A 19,334-nucleotide genomic window follows, 5' to 3' on the forward strand; every position below is an offset into this window, starting at 1 on the left:
CTTTTAGCCCACCCAAAGTTGCCCTGCGCGTCTTGGAGGCAAAAATCGCCGTGGGAATGGTGAAAGGAAGAGCAGCGTGTCCCGTGGTGTTGCTGTGCGGGTCGAAAAGAATAAAGTACAGTGTGCCGCGAGGAGGGCTTGCCGGGAGGAGAGCCTGCGGTCTGGCAGATCCTTCCCAGAGCGTCCGAGGGCCGTTATTCCCCTGTTCAGCGGGGTGGAAGCGTTGTCTCGCCGCTCAGCCTGGGTTCTCGCTCAGCGCTTGCAGTGTGGCTGCTTCCAGGTCGTTTTATCCGGGTGCTGAATCCCCCTTTGGAGTTTGCCTTGCTGGATGCTGAGGTCCAGCCACGCTTCCGTGCTTGGAAGGAGCGCTTGGATTTGTCCTGCCTGCTCCACGCTGGAGTGGAGAACGATCATCGCCGTGTCTTCCTGTGGCTTGCTGTTAAAGAAATGTAAGCTGCTCTTCCAGTCTTAAGCAACCAGAAGAAGTCAGTTCTTGAACTCTGTGTTTATACTGTTCCTTTCCAGCACCGTGCATCATCCAAAAGAGTTTTTTTTTTTTTTTTTTCTGGCTTTCTCGCTTTTTTATAGACACTGGAATGGAGGAAGGGGGGGGAACGCGGAGTAGAGAGAAAATAAGTCTTCAGTTCCCAAAACAGCATGTGGACTTTTGCACTTCCCAGTTTACTTCTCTTTTTTTTTTTTTAGTGAGGTCAAGTAGAAATCATTTCAATAGTGAAGCTTAACAAAAAAAAAAAAATTCATTCATCTTCATTTATTGTCGTCTGCAGAAAATGAGTTCCTAGCAGAAAGAGCCTAAAACAAATGTCTAGATGTTTTTTGTAGTTTTAAAATTTTTTTATTCCCTGTGAGGTCTAAAAATAGAAGCTGCCGAAGAATTGTTTGCAGACCCACAGTTCTGCTCGAGGGCTTCAGCTCACATCTAAAGCTGTGGCTTTTGGCATTGCGGCGGTTGTTCTTTGCAGAAGCACCGAAGCTGCTCTGCTGTAGTGTGAGCAGGGAGGAGCCGCTGTCAGAGCCCGTCTCCTTACCGGCCCTCTTTCTCCTCCCTGCTTCTCTCCTCCTGCCTCAGCCCTTGGTCGGAAAGCCTCCACCTGAGCCCCAAGGCACGCCGCGGCACATTTGCCTAAAAATGAGAGCGAGATGTAAGTGCTGGGAGCGTGGGGAGGAGGCTGAGGTTGCACTTACTGCCACGCACGGTGTTAGCCTCGGGGGGGGGGGGGGGGGGGGGGGGGGTGGATAGCGTGGCAACGCAGCCTCACGTTTAAGTATTTCTGTAAGGAAAAGGCTTGGCTGATGCGTTTGCGTTTCACCGCGTTGCCGTAGTCTGGCGATACTTGCCGAAAAGTATTATCCTCGTCGTGCCCACAGCTTTCCATTGTGCTTTGCAACCCCGATGTAAACTGGGGGGACAGAGGAAAATGTGAGCAATTTGCATTGCAATGTGTGCCAGCCACGTTATAGGTTACTCAAGGGCAACGTATACGTACCATAGTCTGTGTTACGGGTTACTCAGCGCTAACTAATGGTGTCCACCTCAGCAAGGAACACGTGGGAAGTCGTCTGCCCCGGGGGGCTCTGAGGCACTGTGCTGGGGGGTGACGGCACAGGAACGGGAGGGAAAGTGCATCAGGAGTGCTCCCGAGTGAGGTTGGGTGAGGCCGTGTTGCCGAAGCAGGTTCTCGAGGTGGAAGTGAGCCGTGCTTCCTCTGGCGGGCATGCGCGCACGCTTCCCCCCTTGTTTCTAACAGCAGCGTGACACTTCGGAGCCAAGTCTCATTTCACACTTGTGCAACTAGCGCATTACTTCCGTGGGTTGCTTAAGGTGAGAATTAAAAATTTGTTTAAGAGGGGAAAATCCCCCCCCTTTTTTTTTTACCTCCTTCTGCTAAAAATTAGTGCTTTGTCTCTGGCTGCCTTGATAAAACGCTGCCTCCAGCAGTCGTTGCAGACCATCCTGGTGCAGCAGAGGCGATGTTGGAGCTGTGGCCGCAGGACTCCTTAGGCTGATCCGCTGCAGCACGTCGGCTTTGTTCTGGGAAGGCCTGTCACCAACCGAAACGCCGCTCGGCTTCTGCATCCAAAGCTATGGGATGTGAGCAGTCCTCAAAGTCACGTGCGAAATGTGCACGTGCCTACACGGCGCAGAGCGCAGGCTGACAGCCTTCATGTCTCTTTTTTTTTTTTTTTTCCTTTGTCGCTGCTAAAATTCGGAAGGAATACCAGTTCTGGAGGCTGTCACAACAACAGCTCCACGTTGGGCTCTGTTCTTTGAATTGCTTTTAGCTGGTTGGATGTGTTGGGTAGAAGCTGAAAGTGCTGGGAAGTAGCTCAGCCAGCCCCAGCTCTCCAGCCCTGGGATAGGGCACAGAGCATCCTCTGCTTGCTGAGCCTCGGGTAGCGTGTCCGCTGGTGCAAAAGCGTCACGGGCTCTGAGGTGTGCCAGGGACAGAAAGCTCACCGACTCCTTGCTTCCTTCGCAGTGACTCCGTGGGAAGAGCGAGCCCGCGTGCGGAGAGCTTCCCGGCGTGCCTCTTCTCCCGGCTGCTGGCGCTGAGCTACGGCACCGCGGGGCTGCCGAGGACAGAGCTGCAGTGACCGGGTGGCGTGAGCCAGGCCGAGGGAACGGGCGTGCGGCTGGTGCTGCGGGACGGCCGGGATTCGTCGCGCCCTGTGGCGGAGACGTTGGCTCGGGGCGAGGAAGGCTCGCGGCCGGTTAGATGCCCGAAGGGGAGAGCGCAACTCCGGCTGAACGGATGCATCTCGGCACCTGATACCACGCTCAGGTAAGGGCGTGCTGCTGGGCACCGGGTCGCATTTCCACGCTCCTTTCTGACTCCAGGGATCGCTCCAAGAGCACTTGTGTGCTGCGGGTGCCTGTGCCAAGAAATTGAGACCTGTGCCGGCCAGTCTGTTCTGTCGTAATCCTGGGTGTTCTCCAGCTGGGCTTCTTGGGACACTGCTAGTTGCATCAAGCAGCTTGTTGCAGAGGCTCACTTGGCTGCTACAAGTGCATCTGCTGAAGGAGGTGGATGTGTTTGTATAGGGATGGCTGTAACTTTCTCTGTTGTTCAGCATGTGGAGCTATTTCACTGATAGGACTAGAGGGAACAGCCTCAAGTTGCACCAGGGGAGGTTCAGTTTGGAAACGGGGCGACATTTCTTCTCAGAAAGAGCAGTCAGGCATTGGGCCGGGTTGCCTAGGGAGGTGGTGGAGTCACCGTCTCTGGGGGTGTTCAAGGAAAGGTTGGGCCTGGTGCTTGGGGACGTGGTTTAGTGGGTGACATTGGTGGTAGGGGGACGGTTGGACCAGGTGACCTTGGAGGTCTTTTCCAACCATTATGATTCCATGATTCAGATACGGTGCAAGCTTATTGGGACAGGAACTGGTATGAGCTTGCTGTAACATGTCTGCCACGCAGAAAGGGATCTGGAGGCAGTCATTTCCATGGACCCTCAAGACAGTTGAAACATTAACCCTGCAATTCAGCTGGCTTAGTGCTCCTTATGCTATTTAAAACACAAAAAAGCATGTCTGCGTGCTCTTGGGTTTGTCGTAGTCAAGGAAATAAACATGCAAACAGGATCTGCTGGATATTGGTTCATTCTGCCTGGTAGTAATTTTGTTCCTGAAGCCGTTATTCACTCTGTCAGTGCAAGTCTGATTTCCTTTCCTGTAGCCCGTCTGTAGCCGAGTGCCACTTTTTGGGCGAGTATCAAAGCCAGGGGCTGAGGCTGCCTAAAGCCATCGTCAGGAGGGGACAGGGAAGGTTTGTTTGGGTTGAAATCTCCCTCCTAGGATTTCTAGCGAAACCACTAGACGGCTGCGAGCGGAGGTCCTACAGCTCAACACCCGCCCCCACCCGAGGGCACGGCGCAGTTGTTGAGCAGAAGGACCCGGGTCCTGCCGCGCAAGGAGCTCGGGGTGCAGGCCGGAGCGTGCCGTGCCACCCCAGCCGGGGAGAGCTGTCGTCTCCTGCTGCTTGGCGCCTACAGCTGGCTGCGAGTGCTCTGAAGCACACCGAGGTGCCTGTCTGTGCACTCGAATAAACCCTACCGGGGGATTTTTAGCGCTCTGTAGCCTGTTTCTTCCTGAGCTGCTCCTCCACGGGGCTGTGGGGCGGCTCTGCAGGGCTGCACGCCGCAGGGCATGTGAGAGCCAGCACCGCTGCTCGAGCTGCGGCTGCTGTGCCCTGGGGCACTGCCTCCTGGGGACACTGGGGGCTCAGCTCTGGCAGGTGTCCTGGGACAAACGGCTCGAGCTCAGCTCCTTTAGGCACGTTCCCCGCAGGAAAATCGCAGGGACTGGCTCGTACCGTAGGCAGCTAAAGGTTGTAAAATATGCTAAAACGTGCTTTTAAAATAGAAGGCGAAACAGGAACAGAGACGTGCTTAGTTTCGATGGTGGTGGATGTGGTCGTCAGTACGTACCTTGGTGACTTTATTCCACAGTAGCTTCAGTCTGATGCAAGCTAGTGCATTATTTAAGTACAGTGTGTCAAAACTTGCTTTATTTACTACTCCTTTTTTCCCTTATAGCAGTCTCTACTAGTTATTTGGGCGCATTCAGGGCTCCAACACACCTTAGCCCAAACTCATTTCCTCTTCAGGGCAATAGTTATCAATGACTTGCTGCTCAGAGGGGCAGCCAGCCTTAAAATCCCCATTCTCAGGGGCTCGGGTGCAGCTGGGCAGCACAGAAGTGCGCTGCTGCAGCAAGCGTGCAGGTTCTGTGCGCTTTGCCCTGGGGAGATGAGGGGTGCAGGCAGCTGGGATGGCTCAGCTTGGGGAGGGAACTTGGGATTTTGCAATTTGGCTGCGTGCCTGTGTCGTGCTTGCCTTTTAATTTGCTGGAACTGGTGGGCACAGCGCAGACAGAAGAAACCAAAACACAGAGGCTGTAATCTCGAGTGTGCTGAGTGGCTGCTTCTCTGCAGGATAAAATATTGAAAAATTGCTTTGCAGAATATCCCCAAGTCTGGTCTAAGGTTGAGAACGTGATGCTATGCTTACTGAAAAGGAGATTTACTGGCATTTTCCCTCGAAAGCCCTTATGCCAGGTTATAACTGACCTACTGTCCAGCAAAAGAGCGAAGGCAACAGTGAGCACAGCCTGCACTGGTGCAGCATGACAGTATAAAATCAGCACATGTGTAAAAAGCCTGTATTTTCCCTGTAAGAAGGCCAAGAGAAAACTGGAAAGTCAGCAGCTGTGGCTCAGGAGGGGTTTGGCTGCTGGGAGGCTGAAGAGCAAGAGCTCAGCAGCGCCCGAGGAGGGAGGTTTGACACCAGGGTTCAGCTCACGCAGGAAACACGGGGCAGTGCCTGCTCTCACACTGCTGCTGGAAACGGTAGGTCCAGGGTGAAGTGCTGCTTGCTTCAAGCTCACTTGGTGTGAAAAATACTGGATTGGCACAACATCACTGCAGCTTCTCCGTTCAAAGGCTAGGAGTTGCTTTCTGGCAGGTCCCAACAGCAAAACTGTTCTGCGAGAAGGTCTCGGAGGCGTCAAATCCTGAACCGTGGCTGAAGTGAATTTCTTGTGAGGCACCTTCCCTTAGACCAGTTTGTTTGGTGCTGCCTTACTGCAGCACCATGGAAGTTCAACGACTAGTTTAAATGCAGAGCATAGATTTAGATACTCCACTTTCCCTAAGTATTTACTGTTACGTATGATAATGATTTTATGGGACAAAAAAAAAGATATCTGTGGCTTCTTAGGGAGTAAGCTTGACTTAAAGGTAATAGTGTTTGCACACAGTCACGTGTTTTTGGTGCAGACACCTTCGTGCTGCTGCCAACACTTGAAATCCACACGGTGAATTAATATCAGGAAAGTTGTTCTCATCTAGGGAAAACTTCAATGTTTTGTGAAGAGTTTGCATTTGCTCATGGCTAGGTAGGTATTCAGTGTGGGTTGGCAATAACGCGCGTTTTCACGGAGCATCTTTTTTGCTTGCTGTTACTGGGGTTAGTTCTTCATCCCTTAAATCATAAACTGGGAGCTGCAAATTTTGTGGGAGATGGCAGACTGTGGGTTTTTTCTTCTACTCATTATTTTTAAAAGAAACTACTTGGGAACTCTGTTTGTTAGTTAAATTCCATGGCTTGAGGCTTTCTGTTGCTTGTATCATAGCAAAATCATCTACTACCCTAATGGTTAATGCCTTTTCGTTCCTTTTCGTGGCTGCTTCACAATGGGGGATTGTCACCAAAAAAAAAAAAAAAAGGGAAAATACAGTGCACACAGGAGAAAATTGGGCAGCTGGAGGAAGCCATTGGAGTTGTGTATCTAGGGGAAAAAAGGAAGTCCTAAGCCTGGTGTATGTGAGTGGAGAAGCGAGGTAAGTACGGGCTTTAGCTAATTGAACCCATGTTGTTGGTTGGGGTTCGGAGCCAGGCAGCCCGCTCTTACCCCGGTGCCATTTCTGTGATGTGAGGGCATTTTCTGTTTGTTCTGGTTTCATTCAAACTAAGCAGTCGCTGCTGGCTCTTCCATGGGGATTTTGGGGGGTGGCAGCTGGCCTTGTCCACCAGCACCCCCTGTGCTGGCTGCACGAATGGGCAGACGAGCGAAAGCGAGCACAGCTCCGCCTTGTCCCATTGCCATCAACCATCTCGTCTGCTTTTGAGTTGTCTTCTAAATTTGGGTCGACGAGCAGCAGAAAGAGAACCAGCACGCGTGTTCCAGGCAGGAGATGCAAAACGGGCTACTTTGCATTAGTCTGGGGCTTCTGGCTGCTGGGAGGCTTTCACGTAGGCTGAAGACAAAAGAAATGTGGTCTTGCTGCTTTCTTCTGCTGTGGGAACCCTCCATTGTCACCAAGTAGCTCTTCCTCTGGTTATTCTATTACAGCATGAGGTTAGAGACAGAATAATTTCCACTTCGTAAACACCTTGCACGTTTAATTTGACACACAGTTTTATTTTTCCCTCCGGCCTGCGGAAGGTTTGTATTTTTAGCAGCACCTAAAGGGTGTCATTTCTTCGGCCTCATAACAATCGGAAAATGATGTAAGGAGGGAGTGGGGTCAGGAAAGCATTTGCCTCTGATTTAAACTTCTCAGAAGAAAGCCACAGGAAGGAGAAGATAAAGATATGTTAGAGGACACGGTGAGACTGTCACTCAGACCTTGCATCGTGAAAAAATGAAGCCACAGTTAGCATGTGTTAAGCAAAAGCCAGGGGAGCATTTTAAGTAAGATCCATGGCTCGGAAAAGTAGAACAACATGCGGTTTAATGTATTTGTCCTTGCTGTGTTCTGGCTGGGGAGTGAATAACGGGGAAATTCCCTTCCTGCTGCGGATTGAAAGAGTTTGCTCTTTAAAGAGCCTCAGCCAACATGCATCCTACCCCCAGAGAGGGGACCGAGGTGCTTCCTCGGGGGAGGTCAGGGCAGCTCCGGGTTCCCACTCGTTTGCAGCGACAGCTCAGAGTGAGCAAGCGGGATTTGCTTTGGGGTTGTGGATGCGAGCTGGTGTCTTCTTTTCAGAAAGCAGCAATCCTTCCTGCTTGCTTTCCCGCTTACCTGTAGCGGTTCTGACATCGAGTGGCTGATTCAAACATTGCTCGTCGGTCTCAGTGCTGTCTATTGGTCTGTGGGTGTCCTCAAATTAACGTGGGCAAACAGAAAAGGACATTTTTAACTGATCACTTAAGTGAAAACAAGGTGGGTAGGGCTTTTCTTCTGACCCTGCAGCCGGTTAGGATTCACTGTGTGCTGTGTTTTCCCATAATGGGTCCCACATATACTCCGTGCTTCAAGCCCTGCAAGAAATCTCTGGACTGTGTTATTAAAGCCGCTCAGCTTTCAGATGTTCTGGGTAAATCACTGGATGATTCATTGTGTGGCAGTGGGGAAAATAGTTTATGGTTGCGGTGGCTCTTAACAGTTTTTTCCCGGCCCTGCCGAATCTTTTGACAGCAGGCAAAATCTCCTCGGAGCAGGCAAAAGCAGCCTGACTTTCTAACGAACTATTCTAAGAGGTTTTGTCCTCATAAGCTGTCAGAAACTTCCAAACTCTAAGCCATTTGGAAAACCCCGTTAGAGCTGTGTTCCCTCCCTCTTGAAATGCAACCTTCCCATCTGGGACCTGCGGAGACGTGGCCGCGCGGGGGATAACGCGACGTGACTTCCCAGAGCTCGTCCTGCCCGCTGCGAGTAGGGTTCATAATTCGCGGCAGAAGCGTGGGGAGCGCTTGGAAAAAATAATAATAAGAACTGAGCGCTGCGGGAAGGGGAGCAAGGGAAAGGTACCAGCAGATGGAAAACGCCGGGGCTGGCTGGAGTCTGCCCGGTTACAAAGTGGTTGGGAATGGGGGCTGGGGGTGTCCCCCGTGGGCTGGGGGTGTCCCCACTGCCTCCTCCCTGCCCGGGGACAGGGTGGCTCCTGGAGCCCGAAGGTGTGGGTGGCGTTGCTTGCAGCGCTCCGGCACCTTGCCAGCCTGGGGAGGTGACGTGGCCGTCTTGGCTGGGCCGTGCACGGCAGCACGCGCTGCGCGGGGCAGCTCCCAAGCTCTCACAGGAGGAGGAGGACGTGGTGGAGCTGCTCTCCGCTCTCGCAGCCTCCTTGCTTTCTCCTCCGGGCTCAGCTTTGTTCGGCAGGGAGGGTGCTCCCGTGGGTCTGTACGAGGAGGCGTTTGCGATTGACGACTGAGCCCCACGTGGATCACAAAGCAGCTGGGGGCTCTGTGGTCACCTCGCTGCCCCGTTGCCCTTCTCGTAGGGATGCGTGTGGATGCTGACTGTCCAGAGGCCATTTAATCGCGTGCGCACTTCAACGGGCAAACATTTCTCCTCTTAGCGTTGTCTTTGACGTTGAGTCAGCCTTCGGATGTCCCTACAGCTCTGATGGCTTCACACCCAGAGCTGAGGGCAAGAGTTGGGCGTTTTGCTCTCGTCCCGTAAATGCTCAGCGGTGCAGCTGGCGTGCAACCGCGTGGCGCAGGGGCTCTGCGGTAAGCACGGCTGGTTTCCTCGTCTCCGTTTTAAAAGCTTGGTGTCTTTCCTACAGGCATGTGTGTGCCTAGAACAAAGGCGCAGCGTCTCATCCTCCAGCCTGCTTTGCAGACAAAGCTCCCACTTGCTCAAATTCAGTTGTTCCCCATGCAGAGCGAGGAGCTGGCAGTCATGCTGGGTGCATGCGAGCTCCACACATGCTTTGTATGGAGGCTTTTCAATCTCAGCCTAATTTTAGCTTTGGGATAAGGCTGGAAGCTAAAGTTGTCAGCAAAGCTTTTTCCTATTAGCACTTGCCTAAAATATTTCCCATGCTGTGTACACATTTACTTATCTCCTTCTCTCTTTTTTTTTCTCTGCCTTACAGCTTCTGACATGAAGAAAGATATAGACACTTTAATAACCCAGGAAAAAGCGGAGATCGTTGCCAAGTATGAGAAGGTACCAAGCTCGTGCTTTCCCCCAGCACGCTAAGGCTGCAACTATTTAATCAGGTGGTCAAGCAGAGATGCTCCAAAGCATCTCCACCATAACCCGTCTCTCCCTGCCCGCACATCCCCTCTCACGTTGTCCCCAGACTTTCTTGTGGATCCTATCCTTTGGCTCAGGCCATAGTTTGAAAGGTCCTAGGATTCCAGTGCCGCCTGGAGCAGAGACGCCCCCCCCAAAGCTGGATGGTGCAGATTTTTGTCCTGCTTGCGTTGTGTTTCTCTCTTTAGAGCAGGTTTTAGTCTCCAGGCCTGTTGCTCTGTGCTCACGTGGGGGCTGGGGGGGAGCGGGGTGCGGGCACTGGGGTGTTCCCACTGCTGGGGGTGGCTCACGGGCATCCCTTCTGCTTCCAGGGCAGGCAGGAGGGAGCCGAGATCGACCCGTGGGAAGATGCCGATTTCACGCTGTATAAAGTTACCGACCGGTTTGGGTTCCTGCAGTAAGTCCTGCTCTCCTCTCCTGTCCTTCCCCAGCGCGTGCTCGTGCGGGGTGCCCTCTGCACAGCGTGGCGGGGCCAGCATCCTGGCTCTAGGCTGCTCTGTGGCTTGGCTCCGTCAGCCCCAGATGCTGGAGGAGAGGCTGGGGGCACCTCCTCCCTCAGCCACGCTGGAAACACGCTGCTTTGAATCTGCTGCAAGGCAACGTTCAGAGCCCTCCAAAACTGCCTCAAAATGCTCACGGTGACCTTCATGACCAAAAAAAAAAAAAAAGAGTTTTGAGATAACCACTTGGTAGGAAAGGTGTTTGTTTTGTTGTTTTTTTTTAAAGGGGGGGGGGGGGGTTCAGGATGTCCTTTTGCTTGTTGTCTTCTTTGGGGAAGAGGGGTTTCCCATCACGTGGTGTCAGAAGCTGCAGGCTGGTGCTCGTGCACCTCCTTGGAGGCCTGTGGCATTTGTTTGAAGGAGATCCTCCTGCGTTTGCCCCTGCTGATGCAGGGCTGTGTAGGAAGGGAAGAGATATCTGATCATTCTTCCTTCCCTTAGAAAATCCTTGCCCTAAGCAGGGCACGAAGGAATTAAATGCACGCCTTTTGGCTGGGGAGAACGTTTAAAGAGCTGTTTCTTTCAGATTTACAACAGAAGTAAGAATAGTGGGTGTCCTGTCTGCAGCAGGGGGGATTCAAAGCACTTGCTGTTCAGAATTCCCCTGTTTTTTTTAATGGATGCCCAAATGTGCACAGGGTTTCCAGCAATATCTGTGCTTGATATCCCCCCAGCAGCTCCCACGGGGTTTTGGCTGGTGCCTCGGGCAGGCTGTGGCCCAGAGGGGCAGCTGTAGGACGGGCACGAAGTCCTGGAGCTGCGTGGCTCTGGTGCGTGGCTCCCTGCAGAGGGACCCGCAGCACCCGGTGCTCCTCACCCTGCTCACGCCCAGGCTAACTTTGTCATCCCTTGCTTTTCCAGCGAGCAGGAGCTGCCGACCCGCACCGCCTTGGAGGAGAAGGTGAGAGCTGTCGGCTTTGCTGATGCGGTTCTCAGATCCTTATAAGCTTGTTTTTAGGGAAACAAATGTGCAAGTGAGAGCGCAACAAGCGGAGGTGGGGACTCTGCATGCTGCAGCTCCGGGACCGCTTGTTGGAGCTTCCATTTGTAGTGTCAGGCACCTCTCTTCCTCCACGCTGCAGTGAAACCTCACGTTTTAAAGCGCATTTTGCACATTTTTTCCTCCTGGGAAAAGCTTCCCTCGATTGGGCTGCAGCATGGCGCTGAATGGCTGCAGCTTAAGAAGGGGACTGAAGGCACAGGGGAAGACAGCAGTGGTTGTGGGTAACCCTGCTCCATCCTCCTCTGCCCCGACCTGGCAGCATGCCCTCCTGCAGGGACACGAGGCTGTTTGCAGAAAAAAAAGACATTTTATTCTGAGATAGAGCCAAGCCTCCCTGTGTACCGTGCCACAGCTGCAGGAGGTTAAAGCTCACCTGGAAAGTGGAGATGTCTGTGTGGGCTTTTGTGGCAAGTAACAGCTCTTTGCTTCGGTTCATCTAATAAAATACTTTGCCTCGGAGGGACCGGTTTGGGGCCTGGTTTATGGATGTTTGGCTTCTCCACTGGGATCCTGCTAGCTGGGACTAAAGCGTCTCATGTCCACCTGCCTTCTGGCAGAGGTGATGCAGAATGGTCTGAGGCTCGCTGAACCTGGAAGGATTTTGTTGTCAAGGGCTGCTCCTCCTGGAAATGCTTTCTGTCTGCTAAGCCGGTGTCTCTCCTTGTTTATACACTGCATTTTTAATGACTGGGGGTTGAAATTGCCAGCTCCTGCAAACACCTCTGGATTATTCCTGGCCCCAGCAAGAGGTGTTTACGTGTAGCTGAATGCAAAGTTCAGCTGTTAGAAATTTCAAACTAAAGAGAATGAAGTTTTATTCTTTCAGAAAGTATATTCAGAGGTTTTTTTCTTACATTTGTTTTGTCTTCTTCCCCCTTACACCAGCAAAAACAGCAGGAAATCGAACGCGTGGACAAGTGGCTGAAGATGCTGAAGAAATGGGGCAAATACAGAAACAGTGACAAGGTGAGGTGGAAAAGAGCACGTGCGAGGCGGGATGTGGTGGTGCAACCTTTGAATCAGGCTTTCAAAAAGTTGAGGGAGAAACCAGAGATCACTGGAAAATATTGCCTAGTTCTACCCATTAGTCTTTAAAATGTTCAGTCTTTCCTTGAGCTTGCTGCTTTACTGGTAGAGGGAATGTCTTGTTCTGACGAGACTGTTATTAAAAATGGTTTCCTAAAAGCCGCCTGCGTGTTTGCACTTAGCTTACCTATGCAAGCAGGAGCACAGCAGAAACGTTCGCGTGCCCTGCCTGCGAGAGCAGGGGGTGCCTCGTGCCCCAGGCTGTTTGTGTCTCCAGCGCCTGGGAATCGCAAGGGAGGCGTGAGGGGTACGGTGCAGCTGATATTCCATGTAATCCTCATGTTCTGTGTAATCCACGCGTTGGTAAAGCAGACTTAAAGCAGAAACCTCTTTAACCTAATGGCAGACTTCAGACCCTTGCTGGGCACGGACAGGAGCACTGTGCCTGCTGTGCGCTTTGGGCAAGGTGGACGTGCTGCTTTTCTGCGTGGGATTTCGGAGCCTCGTGCTCCCCAGGGGCCAGCCTTGGAAAGAGGCATGCCAAGTCCTTTGGGCTCACGTAGATGGATGCTTCCCAGCAGCATCAGCAACCCTTACAGCCTGGGGGCCCAGCAGCTTGTGGTGGGCTCTGCTGGCTGTATGGCACCCTTTGGGGTGTCCCGAGGGACGGGGGCCCCATGTACAGCCCCAGAGGAGGCCCCAGGAGCCGAGCAGGATTTTCACCGCCCAGCTGCTTCTTGGCTTTTGGTTTCTGGCTCGCGAGGTGCCTGACCAGCCATCTACCAGCAGGCCTCTTGCGGGTCTTTGTGTCAGAAAACCGCAGAGCTCTTGTCATGGAATAAATGACGTTATTATTTATACCAGCCCCTAAATGGTTCGTGACTCCTGGACACAGAAGAGGCATTGTCCCCTGGAGGACTCGAGCCTGGCTGCCCTGGCAGTCGGCGTCAGCCCCCTCAGCGGACGGAGGGAGCATAAAGGAGCTTTGACTCGGTCCTGATGGTCCTGGCAGCCCGGTGGCACTGCTCACAGGCCGGCCTGTGCTGCTGCTGGTAGCCACCAGGGAGTGCGTCAAGCTGCCACACAGCCCGGTGCTCAGTGCCGAGTGGCAGGGAGCAAGACCCTAGGAGGCACAACAAGAAGTGCTTTCAAAAAAAAAAAAGCAGGTTGCATCCTTCACCTGGATGTCTTTCCATCCCCGTCCGTCCTTTGTGTGGACCGCTATGCTGTTTGCATCCTTTTTTCTTAAAGGAGAGACGCTGTACCACCCCGTGCTCCGTGGGAGCAGAGAAGCTGCTTGGAGATGCACGTTGCCATGAGCTGATGGCTGGCTGCAGCTCACAAATGGACTTGGAAGGACAGCAAAGAAAGGAAAACCTGCTGCTGGGAGCGCAGTGATGCCCTTCAACCACTTGCGTTTTTTCCTAGCTAAGGAGACACGATGAGCTCTCGGTCTGATTTTTGCAGTGTGCAGCGGGTTGGGTTTGTTCCTTCCCTGAGCAGTCAGCCTGTCGGCTGCATGGCTGCTCCTCTTCACGGTTGTTTTCAGCACTTCACTGCCGTGACAGAAGCCCAAGTGTCACAAGACGCCGTCTGCCTGCTATTTTAATAAAGGCTTGGCTGTCGTCTTAGGGAAAAAACCTCTTGCTGAAGCCAGGAGCCTTATATTTGATCTTCGTTTTGATAGAGCCTGTGCGGAGGGGCCCTGGGCTCCTTGTGCAGTCGGGTGTGTTTTGCAGCATCTCTCAGCACTTGCGTGGGACTCAGGTCGTTGCCTCGGCTTGCCTGTTGTGAAACGTGTGCTGTGCAGCTGGGAAGGGTGTGAGCTGCTGAACTTCTCACGTGTGGACCAAAAGCTGCCCCAAGAGGACCCGCAGGCTTTCTCCTGGAGAGGAGAGAAGGGCCGTGGTGGAACTGTCTTCCCCCCATCTCTGACACCCTACCAGGAAGGCCGTGCCCTCCCCAGGCATGTACCGTGTCCCCCAGCCCGGGGGGCATTGGTTCAGCAGTGGCTGGCAGGCTGGGGAAGGCTGCACGCCCGGCTGTGCTCTGTTTTGCTCCCTGAGCAGCGTGTCCCTGTGTGCTGCTGGCCACTGGCTGCCTGTTGCGGCTGCCGCAGATGCTAGGGACCAAGGCAGAAGAAGCCCTGGTGTATTGCCTGGCCCAGCGTGGCACGGCTACACCTAAAATCATTCCTGGTATAACCTGTTTGGAGACGAGCAACAAATCGGATTGCCGTAATTAAAGCGATGCCCTGGGGCTCCTGGTGCTTCTCACCCTGTCAGATCTGTCTGCGGAGCTGTCCCAGACATGCTGTATAGCAGTGTGATTTCATTTCAGCAGAACACAGGTGACACCGGTGCTGTTCCTAGCATGAATGTCAGGCTGATGTCACGGTGCCTTTCCCTGGCTCTACGTGCCGTCTTCTGGCTTCCACAAAGGAAACGATGAGAAAATACACAAGTCTGTGCAAAGAGCACGTGGTCCTGCAGAGCTGATGTATGCCAAACCTGTGAAAAAGTATTAAATCGTCTAACTCAGGGTGCAGCACCGGGTGGTGTGTGTCCCCTTCCCTGCTCTTTTAACCCATATGACCGGGTTTAGGATTCTAGGAAATGCCCTGATAGTGCTACGTAAGCATGCGCAGTTAAGGCAGCACAGTTTAGGGGGAAAAAGGCTGTGCTGAGTGCGCTCCGACAGCAGGGTGACTTGCTCTTTGTAGCTCCGGAGTAACGGGATTTCAGCCAGAAGCATCAGTCCCGTGGGACTGAGAGCTGCGCAGAGGACGTGGCCTCTGTCTGCACCGTTTGCAGGCTGCTCGCTGCTGCTGGCTGTGGGGAACAGGACCTTTGGAGAGGGATGGCTTTGGCCAAAGATGTCAGGTTTTTAGACAAAGCCTCTCTCTGCATGCAGGCGTGGCCTCGTCTCTGCTAAAGGTCACTGGGCTGCTGGGCGCTCAATCCAGTGCGTGCTGGCAGGGCGGTTTGGGATGAATCAGGGCTCTGTAGGGACGGGCACAGACCCCCGGGAGGGAGCTGTCTGCTCCCGCTGGGGCCAGCCTGGTGACGTTTGGCAGGGCAGGGGCAGTCCGAGTCAGGTTTTGCCCCCGCTGCAGTGCTGCCAGCAGGAATATCCCAGGGGAGAACAAGGCTTGCGCTATTGAGCAAGCCTCTCTGCCGTGGCCATCACATCTGCATCGTCCTTGCCACATGTCCACCGGGGTGGTGGAAGGCTCCACCTCTGGGGTTTGCCAGAGGACTGTTGCTAAAAATGAATAATGTTTCCCTGTAGTATTATATATTTTCAGCTGTTTGGGGGGTTCAGGCTCTCACCTTCCTTTTCCCAGCAGCTCCATCTGCCCTGGCAGCAAGGGGAAGCCGAGACACTTCCTAAGGGAGGACTTCTCAGCTGGCCCTCACTTCTCTGTAGGCTTTCCTCACAAGGACTTCTGGCTTCCTTCCTCGTTATGCTGAAGTAAGCGAAGGCAGGCAGCATTTTCCTCTTTCCCAAAGGTGGCTGTTGTAGTAAATGTACGTGCCCACCCTGAAGGAAATGAGAAAGGGGGCTGCCCCCTGCTGCAGGCTGTTGGAGACGTGCAGAGTATACTGAGAGGCTTGAAAGTGAACTAGCCATGCCTGCCCCAAATTTGGGTATTACTCCTGCAGTCCCTTCCTGGTGGGCTGTGCACGTGGCTGGGAAGCTAAGTGACACACACCAACATTTGAAAGCGGGCTGAAATGGGCATGTTCTGTTTTTAAAGCTGCCCTCCCACCCCAGCCCTTTGTAAGGGCTTCAGCCACCAGCATCTCCAGCTGTAAAGCGTGAAGGTGTTTGCTCCTCCTGCTGAGCTGCAGCTTGTCTGCTTGGGTCGTGGTCCTGGCCCTCCTTCCCCAGCTGCAAGCACCGAGCAGTTTATTAGAGCCAAGAGATGGTGACCTTGAGGGTTCTTCATTTTTCCCATGGAGCGGGGTTCCCATCACCTGCGCTTCCTTCCCCGCACAATTGCCTCTTTTGATGATAACTTCCCTCTTTTCCTTCAAGTCTCCCGAAGAAGGAAAATTGCTCATTTTTATTCCACGTGACTCACGGCACTGAGGTTTTATCACTTGCACTTTTGGAGGCGGGGGGAGGAGGAAGGCCCTCGGATAAATAGCAGAGAGCCATTTCGGTTTGGTTCGATCGCAGCATGTTTTGTAACTCCCTTGTTTCTGCTGCACTCGCATGCAGAGAAAATCAGTAGAGACAGTTGCTACATGCCAGTGAGGGCTGCGCTCGTTACAGTACAACAATAACAGTTCAGAGAATGCAAAACAAAATAATTTTCTTCCCACAAGCCGAGCATCTTGCTCTACCTTGGCAACTGTCAGCTGATCTCTCCTAACGCTTCGGAAATAAATAAAAATAAATAAATCGTGGGATGATTTTAACTGAATGGGTATGTACTCTGTTTCCTTGATCCCATCTCATCTTGTTCTTCGTCATCTTGTTCTTCACAAAGTCACGAAGGCTTGCAGGAGCCGGGCTTGGTGTGCTTCTTACCAGTGCAGCTTTGGAGCACTCCCTCTAACCACATTCGTTTGCGTCCTCAGCATCTTTCATGCTGATTTAATCACTCCCAGGTAACTCAACCCAAATGTGAGCTGGAGCCATGGGGACAGAGGTGTCTGGCAAAGCTTCGAGGCTTGCTGTCCTAAATTTTTGCCTTTATTACATTTTTATGTTTACATCCTTCTTTAGTGTGACTAGGATAGGGTTATTTCTTTGCCTGTCCCCTAGCCTGTGTCTATCTGAGCCCTCCTGACTCATCCCACACCAGCTCTTCTGGCCAAGAGCCGTCCCTGCTGTGCTTTGCACAGCCCCTAACGCAGTGAGCATCGTGCCACAGTGCAGGCAGCGACAGAGTAGAGCTGCGAGTCTTTAACCTTGTGCCCAGGCCTGTGCTAAAAATTCAGGTGAGAAGAGAAAAAGCTGATTGCGCACCAGGAAGGAAAGGTGGCAGCAGCAGAGGGTGGGAAGGCAGAGCTGCAGGACCACGACCAGAAAGCCTGCTGCTGACGTTGCCCACCTCGATGCTTTCCCTTGTGTCCCAGCCCTTCTTTTGCACCAGCCTCCTGGAAAAAGAAGAGGGATTTTGGAGGAGGTCGGATAGGTTTAAACCAGGCAGCGTGAACTGATCGCTTGGTGGGACGTGGACCTGCTGTGCTCCGCCTGCGTGAGCACGCCTGGTCCTATGGGGTCCCCCAGCCCCAAGGAAATCATCATATCCTAACGTGAGCCCCTGTGGCTGGAACCTGGGCACATGCAGTGCATCCTTCAGCACCCCCCGTGTCCCCAGGAGCCGGGAGGAGTGCTGTAGTTGGCTTTGCAGTGCAGCTGCAAGGCATTTCAAGGGTGGGATGAATGAACGCGTGGAAAACATTCAGATGTAAGGCGCTTTTTTTTTTTTTAAAGTGTTCTTTTAATGGGAGAAGTCAGAGATGGAACAAAAGCTCTTTTTTTCTGCTTCCCATTGAAATTTAATGGTCTATTCAGAGAGGGGGGCCTTACGACAAGAAAAAGGGAAGAGGCATCTGTGAAATCATGAAAGGCGCACACGGAGGCAGGAGGGGGACGCTCAGATGTTCATCCCTGATCCCCATCCTTGCTCCAGGGATAGCACACACGGTGTTACCTCGCTCAGGGTGAGAGCCATGCCAGCTCAGACCAAAGGCTGCTCCGCTCCTCAGCCTCGCCGTGCCAGGAAGCTGCAGCACGCTAACGTTGCATGTGTTTTCCTCCTGGCAGATGTGTCGGCGAGTGTACAAGGGCATCCCGCTCCAGGTGCGAGGCCAGGTCTGGTCACTCCTGCTGGATGTCGAGAAGATGAAGAAGGAGAACGAAGGAAAGTACGAGGTACGGCTCCGGCATGGGCAACGGGAGCAGGTTGGGATTCATGGAGGACGTGGGTATCTCCATCTGTGATGGGTGGGAGGGGTGCGAGGATTCCCAGCAGGAACCTTTTCGGGACGGGGGGAGCCCAGCCCCCGCGTCCTCACCCACAGGCAGTGAGGTGGTGTGCAGTGGTGGCGGGGCTGAGTCCCTGCAGCGGCCTGCTGAGACCTCTGGAAAGGGAAGGCTTCAAATTAGCGAGGGCTGAGAACAACAGGGGGATAAACTCTTTATCCGTGCGTATGTCAGGCAGGGGTCTGTTGGCCAGCTGCTTTCCTCAGCGTGCTGCTTCCACGTCTTCTGTTGGAAGCGGCTAGCGAAGGTGCTGTAGAAGTTACTGCATCTTCAGGGAATGAGAGGGGACAGAAAGCGAAGGTGCTGCTCGTGGTGGTTCCCCGAGCTAAAAGGAGGGATGCGGAGTGGCCACAAGCACCTTGAAGCAGGCGGGTGCCAGATGCGGGTGCCCCGGACCCCTCTGTGTGCTTTAAAACTTCACTTGTGGCATTGTGAAGCTTTCAGCAAGGTCAGAAGCCTTGAACCAGCCTGCGAAGGGGCAGTAGTCAAGAAAGCCAATTACAGCGGAGCAAGAGCAGATCTTAAAGCCCGTGGGGGATTTTTGAGCAGTTTACGACTTAGATGTGCAGCTGGAAGTGCATAGGAAGAGCTGAAACAGCCTCGATTGAAGCAGCTGGTGTGTGTCGTCTTTTATCTTCAGACGTCATTATAGGAGTGCTATCTTGAAAGTTTCTATTAAAAATCAATTTCCATTGTTTCCTCTGCAGATAGGAGCAAAGTCCTACTTGCACTGCTTCCTACCAGAGCTCTTCATGCTGCAGACTTTTCTATGGATTTCTTGGTATCAAACAATTTCTGTGGCGTGTGTTGAACAGCAATTCAAGTATTGCTTGCTGTACTTTTTTTTTAATTATTTTTTACTCCAAATATCTAGGCTGCTTTACGCTGCCTAGCTTCTTTCCCTAACCTGTTTCACGATTTAGCTTGCATTAGCGTAGCTCAGAGGCCAAGCAGGCTGCCTGGGGGGCCGTGCACACACCGAGCACATCTCAGCACACCCCTAACAGCCCGCGCAGCACCCTGCTGGCTGGCTGCTCGCATCTGCACCACCACCAGCACCACCAGCCGGGCGGTCAAGCAGCAGAGTTTCTTGTGACAGCGAGCAGAGTGTGATGGAGCCACGTGCGGGGCGAGGAGCAGGCTGTCGCGGAGGTGGCTGCTTTTTGGAGGCAGGAGGTTAAGTGCCACTTCTAGCAGGTTGCGGGCATTTCTAAAACGTCTGTTTGTTAAGCAGGGTGATGCTAATGCTCGTCATAGCTAGTCAAGTGTGGATGTTAATAGCAAAGTGCTGCT

At 53.0% G+C, this 19,334-nt stretch overlaps 1 protein-coding gene across 7 annotated transcripts in view; it reads left to right on the forward strand.

Annotated features, from left to right (window-relative positions):
- The window catches only part of LOC106038775 (USP6 N-terminal-like protein), an 80,247-nt gene that overhangs the window by 45,739 nt on the left and 15,174 nt on the right, over positions 1-19,334 (forward strand). For 6 of the 7 annotated variants that reach the window (XM_066997999.1, XM_048059711.2, XM_048059709.2 and 3 more), the window contains 6 exons: positions 2,502-2,804; positions 9,346-9,419; positions 9,821-9,906; positions 10,871-10,910; positions 11,898-11,978; positions 17,823-17,930. In XM_066997999.1, the coding sequence (XP_066854100.1) occupies positions 9,354-9,419; positions 9,821-9,906; positions 10,871-10,910; positions 11,898-11,978; positions 17,823-17,930 (381 nt within the window). In that variant the 5' untranslated portion in view covers positions 2,502-2,804; positions 9,346-9,353. Of the gene's footprint in view, positions 1-641; positions 1,164-2,501; positions 2,805-9,345; positions 9,420-9,820; positions 9,907-10,870; positions 10,911-11,897; positions 11,979-17,822; positions 17,931-19,334 lie in introns of those variants that run through there. The other variant, XM_048059710.2, reaches the window with a different exon arrangement.

This window comes from Anser cygnoides, chromosome 5, assembly GCF_040182565.1.
Source record: "Anser cygnoides isolate HZ-2024a breed goose chromosome 5, Taihu_goose_T2T_genome, whole genome shotgun sequence".
In the NCBI taxonomy this organism is placed as follows: domain Eukaryota; kingdom Metazoa; phylum Chordata; class Aves; order Anseriformes; family Anatidae; genus Anser; species Anser cygnoides.